General features: G+C 42.8%; 1 protein-coding gene across 1 annotated transcript in view; it reads left to right on the forward strand.

Annotated features, from left to right (window-relative positions):
- LOC120933158 (inositol polyphosphate-5-phosphatase A-like) overlaps nucleotides 1-15,642 on the forward strand; it is a 69,161-nt gene extending 53,519 nt beyond the window's left edge. The window contains exons 7-16 of the mRNA XM_040346188.1: nucleotides 2,992-3,044; nucleotides 3,595-3,714; nucleotides 7,787-7,865; nucleotides 7,955-8,026; nucleotides 11,929-12,003; nucleotides 12,111-12,184; nucleotides 12,294-12,405; nucleotides 12,486-12,554; nucleotides 12,647-12,703; nucleotides 15,464-15,642. Of these exons, the coding sequence (XP_040202122.1) occupies nucleotides 2,992-3,044; nucleotides 3,595-3,714; nucleotides 7,787-7,865; nucleotides 7,955-8,026; nucleotides 11,929-12,003; nucleotides 12,111-12,184; nucleotides 12,294-12,405; nucleotides 12,486-12,554; nucleotides 12,647-12,700 (708 nt within the window). The 3' untranslated portion in view covers nucleotides 12,701-12,703; nucleotides 15,464-15,642. The remainder of the gene's footprint in view (nucleotides 1-2,991; nucleotides 3,045-3,594; nucleotides 3,715-7,786; nucleotides 7,866-7,954; nucleotides 8,027-11,928; nucleotides 12,004-12,110; nucleotides 12,185-12,293; nucleotides 12,406-12,485; nucleotides 12,555-12,646; nucleotides 12,704-15,463) is intronic.
- The last annotated feature ends 1,241 nt before the right edge of the window (nucleotides 15,643-16,883 follow it).

The following is a 16,883-nucleotide window of genomic DNA, read 5'->3' on the forward strand; positions in this document are numbered from 1 at the left end:
TATATTAAAGTTTCTTTATTGTACATCACAAAGCAGGCTATAAATCAGGGGTGCCCAACCTTTTGAGGAACGAGGGCCACTTTAGCAACCTGGTAAGATCGGATTGCAGATTGTCGGGTGTAAACAGTCTGTTTACATCTGCCGCTCCACTTTGGTTTTAATTGGAGGCTCCGATTGGGTACACGTGAAAAACAGACAGGCAGACCCAATCGGACCAATCGTGTCAAAGGGACCTAAGGCTGCTTTCGCACTGATGCACAGCGGTTTACCTGCACCTCAATTGACCTTGTTCTTTACTTCTTTCTCAGGATTCCTGCAGCTGGTTGCTGCTGTCCCCCAGGCGGTTATGACAGGTGGCTGCTGCTGGCTGTCCTACAGGGCTGGTACTGGTACTGCTGGCTGATACTGCTGTTGGGTACTGCCTGCTGGTACTGCCGGCAGGTACCGCTGGATGGTACTGCTGGTTGATACTGCTGGCGGGTACTGGTACTGCTGGTGGGTACTGGTACTGCTGGCAAGTGCTGCTGGCTGGTATTGCTGGTTGGTACTGCTGCCGGGTACTGTCTTTAATTTAAAACTACTCGTGGCTGTAATGAATTGTCGGGTCTCAGCAATACAGATAAAAGTCATAAAAAAATTGGCATGGGTTCCACCACCAGTCCATTATCAGGCCCTTGGGGTCTGGTGTGAATATTAAGGGAAACCCCCGAACCAAAATTGAAAAAAAAAACGTACCAGGCCACATGCCCTCAACATGGGGGGATGGGTGCTTTGGGGCAGGGGGGGCTCTGCCCCCCCCCACCCCAAAGCACCTTGTCCACATGTTGATGGAGACAAGGGCATTATCCCCACAACCCTTGCCCGGTGGTTGTGGGGGTCTGTGGGCGGAGGGCTTATCGCTTATTTTAACAAAGGGGACCCCCAGATCCTGGCCCCCAGCGATGTAAATCCATCTCATGCCGCCGGACCAAAAAAAAAAAAAAAAAAATGCCGCAACAACTCTGCCTCCATGGGCGGCTCCCGCCAAGTGACGCTTCTCCCGCTGGGACAGCTGTTATATAGCTGAGGGCATGGCAACCCAGTGACATATATGTGTGATAAACAAGGAAATATTACTGCGCTAAAAATATACAACAATGTATGTGAGCTGCAACAAAAATTGTGATATACACACAAAGATACATAGGAAAAAAGAAATAAGTTGCGCTAGTGAAGTGAAAATAAATTGTGTTGATCAAAATCTATTAAATTAATAAGACCAAGCAATGAGAGTCCAGAGATTCCAAAAGTCCTCAATTAAAGGGTCACTAAAGGAATTTTTTTTTTTAGCTAAATAGCTTCCTTTACCTTGCTGCAGTCCTGGTTTCATGTCCTCATTGTTCGTTTTTGCATTCATGTTGCTGTAAATCCTCTCTGTTCTGGACACTTCCTGGCTGCCTGTTTCCTGATAACCACAGTACTGGGAGATTTCTCACGGTGGTCACTAATCAAGGAGCTGTGTGTAAAACGAAACTGGATTGGTGCTGAGGAGTTTTAGACAAAGTATCACTGCTCTCTATTGGCTGACTGCCCTCTAGTGGCTCTCTGTACATCAGAGAACCAGCAAACAACAGCAAAAACGAAACTACACTGCAGGCACATTATATGATTGTTTTTTTATCTATTTTTAATCATTTTTAAAAGGAATCAGTTAACTATTATGTCTCTATGCCCTGTAAACAGTCATTTCAGCAAAAAAAAAAATTTCCTTTAGTGACCCTTTAACTTGAATTAGTAATAGTGAAACAAAAAATGCAGTGAACTCAAAATTAATAAGAAAAACACCATATGAGATGCGCGCTTACCAGAAGGCAAGCAAATTAAGCTTGCGGCTGTCTTTACACTGGAGTGGCCACCGACATTAAGGGATGAAAGTCCTCCCGATATCTTGGATGATGGAATACCCCCAAGAGAAAAGAGACTCACAATAGTGATGTACCGTAAATAAGATATTGGTTGTATAGTAACACACCAGGGAGAAGGGAACCACCACCGACAGGAAGCACCATATAAAATGCGCGCTTACCAGATACTAAACAATTGAAGCTTGTGGCTGAACCCCAGCCAGGGCCTTTAGACTGGAACTGTCTCCAACACCAGAGGGTCAGGGTTCTCCCGGTTTCCAGAGTGACAGTAAACCACCGGGAAAAATAATAAACTCACAATAGTGATGTACCGTAAAAATTGGCAGTTTAATGTAAAAAATGTAAACACTTACAGAAATAACTTTCTAAAAGTCACAAAGAATGAGCCGGCCGGCTTCCACGAACGCCCGTCCTCATGGACCGTAACGCCACACGTCAGAACGTCTCCTTGCCCGACGTACGTTTTGTCAAATAATGACGTCGTCTGGGGACATATATGTGTGACCCCGCCTTCCCCTGACGCCACATGGGTGGGATTACACAGAGGATGCCATACCATAGACGGGTCCTTACTCTGTTACACAGTAAAATGTGGACGCCTCCAAGGACCCCAAACGCCATGCCAAGACAACCCCCAACAAGTCCGCCATCCCCAGGGTGGGAGAGTGGGAAGTTTCTTTGTTGTCCGTTTGCCTTGAAATGCTCACAGATCTTGCTTCCCCGCCTCAACATAGTTGCTGCCCCTCCGTATCCATTCTTCCCCCAATCCAGCTATGTGCCCCTTCTCCTGAACTCTTGACCGTGCTATTTATTTTAACCTTCTGACTCCTGTACTCCCCTGCTAGCCCAGTCATGCCAGCCTATTTTTATTTCTTTGGGTCTATCTTGTTCATGGTTCTGAGCCCCCCAGCCTTGACATGCCTTGGAAAAGAATGGCCATATACAAGAACATATTTATGCATATACACCTGATAGGAGCATGGATACTATGGAAATAAAAATGATAAAATAGTAGGTTATATTGTATGGCCATCTTAGATACACGGTGCTTGGAGGATTTATAAAATTGTCCTCATTTCTCCTGCAGTTTCCCTGGACTCGCAAGGGATTCATGAGGACACGTTGGCTAGTCCACAACCGGTATGTATGGCACAGTCCCCTGGTAATGGCTTTGTCACATGCTTTTCTAATACATGTAGCTAATAACAGCCAAGTGCTTCATATCACAAGGCAATGTGATTCTGTTGTGTGCTGGCAATTGGTGTGATAAATGTGTTTGTATTTGACTCATATCTCCAGTAATGAGCAACCCTTGATCCCAGCACTTCCCCGAGGCTTGATCCACTACAGACATGTCACCCTGCTGCTAAATATGAGTCCATGCTTTCCCTGTAGTTGTACCATGCAGTCTTATATAAGGTCTGGGTTACAGTGGTGGGCAACACGTTAGATTTTACTTGCCTCACACTAGGACCCAGCACATTAAAAAGGACACATTTATTTAAAAAAATAAAATGTAATCAAATTCTATGGTCTTCCCCAGCAGTATTGTGGAAGACAAATGTATTTACATTTGCTCATCATCAGTCTCTGGAAATAATCTTACCATGTTGACAATTGCTCCATTATTGTTAGGATATATCCCCATCTATTCAGGTCAGCGGCATAATTGTCTTTTCTTATGTTTTAGGGTGTTTGATCTTGTGAACCTCCACCTGTTCCATGATGCTTCAAATCTTGTCTCATCTGACTGCTCTCCCTCTGTATATAGCTCCAACCGTAGGAGAGCATTGACCCATGTACTCACTAGGTAACACACAGCTTAAAAAAACAATGTCTGAAATCAGATCTGGCCTTGTTGCTCATCGATGATGATTATGTTCCTGCTTTAAGTACACTGTGATCAGGCCTACAGATGAATGATGGCCTATGTCCAAAGATCCTCCTCTATAAGCTATTTCACCAATGTCACCGAGAAAGAAATCACATGTGATCACAGTATTTGAGATGTTAAAGCGGTGGTTCCCCCTAAAACAAATTTCTAACAATACATTCGTAAGACTGCTTACACTGCGGGTAGGCTGGCTTTTGTTTTGTTTTTTTAGTACATACCTCGATATCGCCGTTTCGTCCCTTGGCGGTGAGCGTTCCTAGTTGATTGACGTTCCTCCGACGGGCACATACGTGACATCACGACTTTCCGAAAGAAGCCGAACGTCGCTGCGCAGGCGCCGTATAGAGCCGACTCTATACGGCGCCTGCGCAATGACGTTTGGCTTCTGTCGGAAACTCGTGACGCGCAGTATGCGCCCGTCGGAGGAACGTCAATCAACTAGGAACGCCCACCGCCAAGGGACGAAACGGCGATATCGAGGTATGTACTAAAAAAACAAAACAAAAGCCAGCCTACCCGCAGTGTAAGCAGTCTTACGAATGTATTGTTAGAAATTTGTTTTAGGGGGAACCACCCCTTTAAAGTGTTACTAAACCCACAAAATCAGCCTGTATATGCAGTAAAGCATGCTTGTTATACTCGCTGTAGAGCCTAAGGAGTATTGTGTAAAAAGGCGGTTTAAACCTGCCTTCTCTGATCCTCCTCCTCTTCCACATTTCCCAATCCATCTCCTGATAGTACAGAGCTTTGGAATCACTATGCACATGCTCAGTTTAGTGTGCATTGCTAGAGAGTTTTTTTTTGGGGGGGGGGGTGCATATGATCAGACCAGGGCCAATCGGCACTAGCCTTACAGAGGGTCACGGTTCCTGCAGCCTCATAAGACAGTCAGAGGAGAATGAAAACTCCTCCTACATGCTTTAACCAGACACTGATAGAAGTCACAAGACTGCTGATGAGAAAAGGTATTTAGCAGTTTATATTTATTAAAATTATTGCATTTCCATGTTCTGTTCTTGTGGAAGACCAGATACAGTGAATGCAGGGTCCTGGGTTTGGTAACCCTTTAAGTCTACATGGAGGAATTTGAATTGTAATAATTTTCTTTATTTTAAAGCATGCCGCATGCTTATGATTGTGGGGAGCCTAAGTCAATAAATGTCGGGTCTCAGTGATGCCTCAGTAATTGGGAGGGCAGAACAGTTTTTGGTGTGGACCTCTTGGCTCTAAAGACTTATGTAAATTTTGCAGCTCGCCTAAAGCTACATTTGCTTGGGAATTTAGCCCCAGGGTGTATCTTAGCTGCGGGTGATCGTTGGCTGTGTGAACAGGGACAAATAGCTGCGGCCCCTGTTGTTACAGTGTAGGGGATTATCAGCCGCTGCTATCTGCACACTAATGCCGCGCACACACGCTAGGATTTCTGATGGAATAAAATCCGATGGAATTTTTCGGCGGAATTCCGACGAAGCTGACTTTCATCAGTCTTGCATACACACTATTAGACTAAATTCCGACTGTGACAAAAATGCGGTGACGTAAAACACTATGACGAGCCGAAAAAAAAAAAGTTCAATGCTTCCGAGCATGCGTCGACTTGATTCTGAGCATGCATGGATTTTTCTCCGATGGAGTTCCACACAGACGATCGGAATTTACTATCGTTTTTTTTTTTTCATCGGAAAAATTTCACACCGTTGGAAAAAAGTCCGATGGGGCTCACACACGATCGGTTTCTCAGATGAAAAAAGTCCATCGGAAAAAACGATCGTGTGTATACGGCATAACTCTCAAACCCAATTTGCACCTTGGCTATACACCCATATGAATGCAGCCTAAATGTCTCTGTTGTTACACAAGATTTGATTCACCAAAACTTGAGAGTGCAAAATCTGGTGCAGCTGTGCGCGGTAGCCGATCAGCTTCTAACTTCAGCTTGTTCAGTTAAGCTTTGACAAAAATACAGGGATCGGATTGTTTTTTGTGCACAGCTGCAACAGATTTTGCACTCTTCAGTTTTGGAAAATCAACTCCAAAGTGTCCTTACAACCAGGACACCAGCTAAAAAAGTAACACTCCCTTTGTTTGAACCCTTAGCACTATAGCACATTCTTATTGAAGATTTCCCATCTTCTCATCTTGATAACGGTAGAATTTTCCATTTCTAATTTTGTTTGATCCTGATAATATTGTTCATCAGGACAAATGGGGTGAATCTTCCCAAAAGGGACATGACCAACAATTTACAACTTGACAAGTTCTAACCCTTCCCTATTACAATACCGTATATACTCGAATATATATACGGTATATCCCAATTTTTTTTTTATATAGCTATACTTTACCACCTAATCCCTAACCCCTAATCTTTGCCCCGTTACTTACCTATTAAATCATCCCCAAAACTCTATCTTCTTCCTAAAACCTAAACCTAACTTTAATAAACTTAGGGGCAGATTCTCGTACAATTGCGGCGGCACAACGTAACCCGTTTACGTTACACTGCCGCAAGTTTTCAGTGTAATTGCCTGATCCACAAATCACTTACCTGTAAACTTGCGGCGGTGTATCGTAAACACGTCCGGCGCAAGCCCGCCCAATTCAAATGGGGCGTCTACCATTTAAATTAGGTGCGCTCCCGCGCCGGACGTACTGCGCATGCTCAGTTTAGAAATTCCCGCCGTGTTTTGCGCGATGTGACATCATTTTTTAGAACGGCGACGTGCGTAGCGTCCATTCGTATTCCCGGACGTCTTACGCCAAAACCAAAAAAAAATTGAAATTCGACCCGGGAACGACGGCCATACTTTAACATGGCTCAACTTAAGTTCAGCCATGTTAAAGCAGGTGTAACTTTGCGACGGGAAAAAATTACTAGCGACGACGTAACGAACGCTAAAACCATGGTGGATTGCCGTAAATGCTCATTAGCATACCCGACGCAGGAAAACGACGCGAACTCCACCCAGCGGCGGCCGAGGTACTGCATCCTAAGATCCGACGGTGTAAGTCAATTACACCTGTCGGATCTTAGGGCTATCTATGCGTAACTGATTCTATGAATCAGTCGCATAGATACTCTGAGAGATACGACGGCGTATCAGAGATACGCCGTCGTATCTCTTCTGTGAATCTGGCCCTTAAAACCTAACCCTTAAATTCTTGATGTTAACATCAGCCTAACCTCCAAGGCTTTAAACAAAGCCTTAAACAAAGCTGGTGTGTAGTCAATAAATCATACCAGCTGTCACAAAATATTTTTTTAATTTAAGGAAAGGGCTACCCAAGCATGGGTGGTGATCTGCCATTTCAGTCACCCATTGATTTACTTACGCGTTTCAACCATGCACATGCGCAGCCTCTCTTTTTTTGTTATGTGCCATCCATCATGACCATCCAGCATTCATGCAGAGCGGTAGTGTTGCTCATGTCAACTGTAATTTTTTTTCATTTTCCATATGTGGAGAAAACAGACCAGATGAATGACATTACTGGCTGGATGACTCAATGTGCAGCTAAGTCAGAGGCACTTCAGGGTGGGACCTCAAAACTAATTAGAATGGGAGGAGACTTAATGGTTCCGAATAATCGGATTTCGGTAACTAATAATCTTGAGCTACAAGCCCATTCATTGTAAATCATTTATAGATCTTACAAAGCCGAAGGCTTGACAATTCCTGTGTCCTGCTGCAAAATGGTTTAAGCCTCACTGGTTTAGTGGTGGGAACTCGAGTCTTAACAAAACCTTTTTTTACAGTTTTTAATGTCAGGTAATTTTTTCTAAAGTTGTAAATGCTGGTTACATGAAATTTATATGATTTCTTAAATATAACACCCTGAATAATTTATCTGCGACAATGCTGGTCGGTTTAGATATAAATATTGCTTTCATTGATGTTTTATTGTGGAGGAAACCAGCAGGACGCATGTGATAACTTTTCTTCTCTCCTCTGTTCATGGCTTCAATTTTATTTCATTTCCTCCTCAGGTTAGAGGATGGCTGCAATGTACCATTTTTCCTGTTTGGAGATTTTAATTTCCGTTTGAATTTAAAAAGCCTAATCCAGGTGTGTTTATCACATTGTATATTGAATTTCTGTATACTGCGTTCTGTGCTGGAAAATCAACTGTCCGCGTTTTGTGTTGGTTTCTGCAGGCTCAGGGCTGGTCCCCAAGTTTCACTGGAGAAACAAGCAAACAAACTGTACTATATGAACAAGATGGAGAGGTAATTCCCACTGACTCTGATTGACTGACACTGTTTTATGCAATTGCCATTTTACTAACGAAGTCCAACATCTGTCCCACATTCTGCTACAAACCACGCCGATCTCATCAACTTGAATCTGTACTTTACTGGACTATGTATACAAGCTAACATCTTTGTTGCACTCTGCTTCCTTTTCTTTCCCTGTTCCACCCTGCTCATAAATTGTTGTCTTTATAAATTAAAGATTTAGGGGCAGATCCACATACATACGCTGCGCCTGGCGCATATGTCAAATATGCTACGCCGCTGTAACTTACTTTGAGTTGGTTTGAATGCTCAACGAAATCGCGCCGTAAGTTACGGCGGTGTAGTGTATCTCTCGCGGCGGAATTCAAATTGGGCGGGTAGGGGGTGTGTTTCATTTAAATGAAGCGCATCCCCGCGCCGAACGAACGGCGCATGCGCCGTCCATAAAAACTCCCAGGGTGCATTGCTCCAAATGACGTCGCAAAGGAGGTCATTGTTTTCAACTTGAACGTAAATGGCGTCCAGCCCCATTCACGGACGACTTAGGCAAACAACATAACATTTTCAAAATTAGACGCAGGAACGACGGCCATACTTAACATTGAGTGCGCCACCATATAGCAGCTTTAACTATACGCCGGAAAAAGCCGAACGAAAACGACGTAAAAAAATCCGCTGGTCGTACGTTCGTGGATCGTCGGAAATAGCTAATTTGCATACTCGGCGCGGATTACGACGGGAACGCCACCTAGCGGAAGCCGAAAAATTGCATCTAAGATCCGACGGCGTACGAAGACGTACGCGTGTCGGATCTAACACAGATGCCGTCGTATCTTGTTTTGTGGATACCAAAACAAAGATACGACGCGCCAAATTTGAAATTACGCGGCGCATCAAGAGATACCCCGGCGTAATTTCTTTGAGGATCTGCCCCTTAAAGCGTAAGTGAATGAAAGTAACCAAATCCACATTTTACATGGATACAGTAAAACCTTGGTTTGAGAGTAACTTGGTTTGAGAGCGTTTTGCAAGACAAGCAACCTTTTTTTTTTTTTATACATTTTGACTATAAATCAAGCGATGTCTTGATATACAAGTAGCGTCATGTCACAACTGATTATAAAAGAGAAGAGAGGAGCCTCTAAGTGTAGCAATATGGTTACATTTAATGAAGGTACAACATTTAGCAACATATTTGTAGGCGCCTCTCTTCTCTTATATACTTTGTAGCTCCTGCTGGATTTTGCTTCTAATCCCCTTGTGGAGGCTTCCATTTGTGGATGGACATTTTATGGTTACACAACCTGCTCACATTGCTATAATATTTTTATATGGACTGTAAACTGAAGGGCATAGGAATAAATGGTTGTGGAATGAATCACTTGAGTTTCAATTATTTCTAATGGGGAAATTCGCTTTGATATACAAGTGCTTTGGATTACAAGCATGTTTCTGCAATGAATTATGCTCGCAATCCAAGGTTTTTACTGTACATGTTTGCTGTTTTACCTACTAAATGTTTTGTATTTCTGTTCAGCCAGTCTTCTGATGTCCACACTTCTTGCTAAACACTTGTTAGCAATTGCTGATATACATTGTCAACACATGCTGTAGAGTGCGCTAATGTATTGTGCAAAAGATGGGTTGTATGGACATCTTTTATACAAATAAGAGGTAGTTGTTTCTCTAGAGCAGTGATGGTGAACCTTGGCACCCCAGATGTTTTGGAACTACATTTCCCATGATGCTTATCTACACTTCAGAGTACATGAGCATCATGGGAAATGTGGTTCAAAAACATCTGGGTTGTCAAGGTTCACCATCACTGCTCTAGAGTTTCTGTGGCTTTATCCTAACTAAGGCTATACCTCCCCATATTATTAAAGCCCAACTGAACTTTCAGTTTTAAATCTGCCAAATACATTCAGGATGCATCATAACACATGCCTGTTCCCTGCCAACAGCTACAGAGTTTGACCCATAGGTGTGCACAGCTGATGGCATTAGGGTGTGCATCCCAAATCTCAAACACATATGCGTGTGTGTGTGCATGTGTATATACTGACAGTGTCAGTTGGAAGAGATTGGTGAATCTCTTCCTCTTGGGCATGGTGAACTCCATGCCCAAGAGGGTTAAGGCAGTGCTGAAAAATAATGGTGGCCACACAAAATATTGACACTTTGGGCCCAATTTGGACAGTTTCACTTAGGGGTGTACTCGCTTTTTGTAGCCAGTTGTTTAGACATTAATGGCTGTATGTTGAGTTATTTTGAGGGGACAGCAAATTTACACTGTTATACAAGCTGTACACTCACTACTTTACATTGTAGCAAAGTGTAATTTCCTCAGTGTTGTCACATGAAAAGATATAATAAAATATTTTCAAAAATGTAAGGGGGGTGTACCCACTTTTGTGAGATACTGTATAAGTTACGTCATCCTGATTTGGCTAATGAAGATGCCCGAGGACCGATACCCTGAAGGAGGCAGGGAGAAGATACTGGCACTGACGAGGGACCCCTCGCAGACTTTGGATAGTTAGAGAGGAGGTAAGTATAGTGAGTTTAGTTCCACTTTAGGTCTTTGCAACGACATGTTCATAATTTCTGTTCGTGTATCCATACACCTTATTGCTGCTCAGCCTCTTCCTCTTTTCCCTTAAACTTTTCAATGCATAATTGTCTTTTTTTTTTTTCAAATATATAATTTTATTTGTATTAATGCCCAACTTGGGCCAAAGCATTATAAACAAATACAGGAGGACATTCAAGGAATAACAACAACATATCTTGAAAATGGGGAGAAAAAATAAAAAACAGAAAAAGGGGGGGGGGGGGACATCATCAAACTTATCATCAGAAGGTAGAGGCGGGGTTGGGGTCCAGCCCAGCTGCCAAAACAACAAGCTCTTAATATATCCGTCAGCTAGACCCCCTTAAGTAACATCTCCAGGGCCGTAGGCCTCCTCCAACATTGAAGCCTCCAAACAATCCCTATAAAGACCCCTAGGCCCCACTTCCCCTCTACCCCCCCACCCGAACTGGGCCCGCCCCAAGGGCGGAGAAGGGGGGCTCTAAACAGAGAAGAAAGCAAAAGGAAGAAAAAAGAGACTGAGAGGGGAGAAAAGAAGAAAAGGAGGGGGGAAGGAAGGGCAGGGTGGGCTGGGGTGGGGAGGGCTGGGCATAGGGAAGTCATCGGGAAACTCTGGTTGAGTCAGGACGACCCCCAGGTTGATCAATATATGGGGCCTTTGCTTCCTCAGGTAGCCCTAAGGGCAATACCATCTGAGTAGAAGATAAAATGGTTCCACAGCTCCCACGTATCTTTAAATTTTTCCTGCTGTTGTCTTGCAGACAGCACCATGTTTTCCATTGCCTTAATATCCTCCACCCGGTGGATCCAGCTAGCCACCATAGGTGGTGTTGGACTTTTCCATTGGAGTGGGATGCAAGCCTTTGCGGCATTCAGTAAATGGCATACTAGAGACTTTTTGTATCGCTTAATTGACATAGTGTTAATAATTGTCTTTTCTAGTGAGTTGGTTCTTCTCGTAATATGTCCAAAATATGACAGTTTCATCCTAGTCATCTTGTTAAAGGTCGGCGTGATTTGTTGAAGGATTCATTTGCTGGTGTTCCTTGGTATCCACAGGATTTTCCTCAATGCCAAAGTTCAAAGGCACCTGTACTTTTTCTGACTTGCTTCTTCATTGTCCAGCTTTCCCATCCACAGAGAATAACAGAAAATACCATAAAATGGGCAGTTCTGGCTTTCATACTTGACTCATGAAATCTTTACTAAGTGATCACTAAGTCCTTCAGTCTTCACAGACTTTCCCTTTCCATCTCCCATTATTGACCTGTCTTGTCGTTGTCGCTTCTTATCCCTTCAGGTTCAGCTTGTCATGAAGTGTAAACGGTTTGAATATCAGGATGTGAAGATATTTCAGGATGACAGTGAACATATGGTAAGATTTGTGTTACAGAAGCAGAATTTAGAGAACTGTGTTCGGTAACATGCAATATATACGTTTTTATATAGATTTGCATTTTACCCAGCTGACTTTGTCCCTAGCTGCTGCGCTTTGACCATGAGCCAGTACCATTTCTGAATGAGCTGAATGAGGTCCAGATCTCCTTCCCGCCCACGTAAGAAATCTTGCTCTGCAGTTGCCAGATGTCTTTTATTATGTGAAATAATACACAGTAATTGTTTGTGTTATTGGTTGTTGGAACACTGTTCTGTATTTATTCCCAGTTACCCGTTCAGTGAAAATGTTACAGAACCTTCAGAGTTCATGGGTACACGATGTCCAGCATGGTGTGACCGCGTCTTGATGTCTCACTCTGGCCGGGCTCTAATTCAGAAGGTTAGTGATCGGTCTAGTTTCTTCTCTGTTGCCCTCGGAACTCTTCCCCCTGCTCCTACTCACTCGTCTCTTCTCTGCAGGTTAAGGAGGGGGAAGACTGTGTGAAGTATCAGCGGATTGGAGGAGACGTCTGTATGGGCGATCACAAGGTGAGAGAGAAATGAAATGAAAATTTTATTGATATGTCATAGCATGTATAGTGCTTCAAATACACTAATGGGCTCTTCCTCCATCTCTCTAGCCTGTGTATCTCTACTTTGAGATGGAGTCACCATTAGAACTGCCTGACAACTGACAGGTAATACTTAAAGTGGTAATAAAGTCTCAATTTTATTGTTTAAAAATAACAAACATGTTATACTTACCTGCTCTGTGCAGTGGTTTTGCACAGTGCTGCCCCGATCCTCCTCTTCTCGGATCCCTTGCTGGCGCTCTTGGCCCCTCCCTCCTGCAGCAAGCAGCATGCTATAGGGGCTCCCGAGTTGAGCCACTGCTCTGTGTGTCCATTCAGACAAGGAACCGCGGCTTGGCCCCGCCCTTTATCTCTTTTCATTGGCTCACTGACTTTGATTGGCAGCAGTGGGAGCCAATGGCGCCCGCTGCTCTCGCAGCCAATGAGGAGGCAGAGTCCTCGGACAGACAAGGCTTTTGTGCAACATCGCTGGATCGAGATGGAGCTCAGGTAATTATGGGGGGGGGGCTTAGGGGGGCTGCCTTAGAAGGTTTTTTATCTTAATGCATAACCAGCTCTGTGTGAATGACACTGTCCATAACTCCTGCTCGTCAATTCATTGAGGTATGGATCTGGGCTGGACTTGGCCAATTAACCCTGGCGGGAGTGGATGTTCCCTTCCTAGCCCTCAGGATGGTTCTGTGTTTCAAATTGAATAGGGTAAAATGTTTCAAATGATTCTCTTTGGAGTCACTTCTGTTTTTTTTTCTACACTTTAATCCTTGGTTTCCAATTTTATATGGGAAGGACAGCGTTCTAGAATCTCCCGGGGTGTACTATGTCGCTCTAAAAGAGCCGGAGGTTTAGCTCTTCCTAATTTTAAGAAGTATTACCAGGCAATGGTCTTAACCCGAATATCAGATTGGAAATATACAGGGGATTCCAGGTTATATCCAGGCTCCCACATAAATATAGAACCAAACTTAGCTCAATGGTTTCGAAAAATAGATGATATATGTCGTAAAGAAGAATTTAGGTACAATACCAAGGGCATGGTTGACAAACACTTAAAGATATGGGCATGTTGGTTTGATTTTAAAACGACTTTGTTATATTATAATTCGATATCAGATCCCTGATATCTGGTTATTTATAATCCCAGGTCTGGAATAGAACGCGGCGCATTGGCATTTATCCCTTTCTTTTTTTTTTATCCTCTTTCCCTTCTTCCCTATTCCTCCCCCTTCTTTTTGTTTTTGCTTTTGTTTTGGTAAAAATAAAAACAATTGCTCTATAAGCAGAGATATTAATATTTAAATAATATATTTGCTGTTAGTTCGAGTTGTTTCTATTTCTTTCTGTAAGAGCTAAAATGTCTGATTAAATATATATATATATATATATATATATAAAAAAAAAGGGGGGAATGAAGGTGGGACTTTGTGTGAGGCAATGAGGGGTAGATTCATATGCCTCCATCCCTAATGTATTTGAACAAGTGGGGGAGAATAGTGGGACTTTAAATGAAGCACACTGCTAAGAATTAAAAATGCATTCATGTTTATTGATTCCTGATACATAATTGTATTCTGGTAATAACTGTAATAATAGTAGCATTGGATAACAAATTAATGGTTAATGTGTATACACATATATTCCAACATAGATAAGGATAGTTAACAAATACATATAACCATATATTGCCGTAGCCACAGTAAACAGTTGAATCTCAGACATAGTTTTGCAATGTAATAGCATTTAACAATCGTTGAGTAGCTCTACGCGTTTCATGTGTTTTCCCAATAATCAGGAGTGGTTAAAAGCAAAATTATCTATAAAAAAACATGAGAATAAGTGAAAAATATACCTTCATGGATGGGACAAGGGGGAATGAAAGACGGGGAATGAAACATTTCCCAAACACTCTTACCTGAGGGTAATATAATGATACAAATAGTAATGTTGACGGCTGGAGAAGTCATGGATATACCATCCCCCCGGAGCTGAGGCTACATAGTCCAAGGCCACGCTGGCCGACCAAACACAATGTGATGACATATCAATGAGTGTGAGACTATATATATATATATATATATATATATATATATATATATATATATATATATAGTTCTTTTTGTATTTGTTTTTAAAATGGCAATAAAAAGTAATTTAATAAACAAAAAAAAGAATAGGCTTAAATGGGTCATGAATGGTTCTGATGGCTGAACCAAAGATAGGATTTTCAACACAAGTGCTTTAGTCCAATCACAACCAGACCAATCACCACTTGGCTCCCTCAATCAGGCTCCATATACCGGTTTGTGGATTTCTCATGGAGTCTATATACTCTTTACAAACCACCTTTTGCAACTAATATTCCAGTTTTTATGAGAGATAATAAATCAATGGCGGCTAGAAGGGAGCCTTTAGAGTAAACAGGTCTTGTCACCTGCTGGGCTTGTAGACAGAAGGGCTAGATCTTTCCTTGGAGTCTTTAGGCAGGTGACAGTTTTATTGGCACTTAGGTGTCACTTCTGGTCTAGAGCTTGCTCTGTCCTTTTCAAATTCTAATTGAGGAACATCTGTCTATGATTGAGTGCTGATTAAGGCAATACAGTATCTTTAGTGCCACTGAATTAAACTACATCTACAATCATACTACTTCTATAGATCCCGTCATATCTCAGCTATTGGCAAAGGGACCCTACTTTTACATTTATGTTATGTTATATTTCTCTCTGTCTGTATTACCCATGGCAACCAATCAGATCCTACTTCTCATAATCCCAGTGCAGTATTCCTGCCATACGTATTCCTGAGAACACTTTTGTGTGGACAGTGAATTCCCCAACAGGAAATTGACCACCTTTTATTTTCTCTTTCCAGGCAGACAACTGGATCACACTACAGATAAATGGCGTCGCGGTTCGCTGCATCAGATCACTTTTTATATATGTTACCCCCAGAGGTAACTTTGTTTAGGTCTATCTTTTACAATCATTGATATTTATAATATTGTTTTGTTTTATTTAAAATACAATTTGTATAAAGTGCTCTTACTGTAAGCATTTCTCTTTGTGGGTTTTATTTAAAGTGGAACTCCAGGCAGACATACATATAATGGGGCCATTTTACCTACCAAATGTCAATCCAGTTCTGAGATGTTCAAAGCTCTGCCATGGAGTACAGTCCTGTCTGGCCAGGAAAGAGACCTGATTTATATCTGCTGCAGTTCAGTAACACTTACAGGTCTTGTGCATCCAAAGACTGTGACCGGACAGTCAAAGGAGAAGAAGCAGACTGATAAACTCATCGCTTTGTCACTTGGCTCTCTTCTCCTATAAGCATGCTTCATTGCACTGCTTCCCCCTCCCCTCGGAGGTATGCCGATTTTTTTTTTTTAAGTCCAGCGTGCCTGCGGTGTCGGCACCTGAAGCCGATCTTTCACTCCATCGCCATCTTCGGTAAGGGATTCAGGAAGTGAAGCCTTGCGGCTTCACTTACTGGTTTCCCTACTGAACATGCGTGAGTCACGTTGCGTGATCCGAATGGTCCCTGCTGTCTTCTGGGACCTGTGGGATGGGGGACAGCAGGGGGGGTGGGGGAGTGGGGTAGATACCCGCAGATAATGTGGCTATCTATGCCTGGAAGTGGGAGAAAATGGCTGTATTAAACAGGTATCTGCTCCCCCCCCCTCCCCCCTGAAAGGTGCCAAATGTGACACTGGAGGGGGGGAAGGTTCCGAAAAGCGGAAGTTGCATCTTTGGGTGGAAATCCGTTTTAAGGGCAGTACACACGGGCAGAATATCAGGCGGCATTGGCCGGTTCAATAGAAACTGTCCGACATTCGGCCCATGTGTACGCCAGACGGTCTGACATAAGCCGGCCGAACAGGGAATGACCAAAAAAAGTCTGTTGATCCAGTGGCCAAGAGCGCTGACCAGTGTGTTCTGTCAGGGGGGGGGGGGGTCTCCCTATCAGAACACAATAGCAAAGCGGGGGAGATCGCTTTACTAACTTTGGATAGTTAGTACAGCTTCTTCTCCTAAACTGTTTTTTCATCCAGCCAGCTGGGTTGAATGAAAAAAAAAACAATTGTGTGTACCAGACTGTAGTCTGAGTCCTGCTACACAGGAATTGCAAAAACAATAATTTCGGATCATACACTGCTTGCATAAAAAACAAAATACATTAAATGATGTATTTGTGATTACAGAGCTGTGCTAAAGAGTGCCTTTTATTTCTCCCTGAAGTCCAGCTTTTAGATTCTATACTCTACATACATTGTATATGCACAAGATAACAC

This window comes from Rana temporaria, chromosome 3 (assembly GCF_905171775.1).
Source record: "Rana temporaria chromosome 3, aRanTem1.1, whole genome shotgun sequence".
Taxonomy (NCBI): domain Eukaryota; kingdom Metazoa; phylum Chordata; class Amphibia; order Anura; family Ranidae; genus Rana; species Rana temporaria.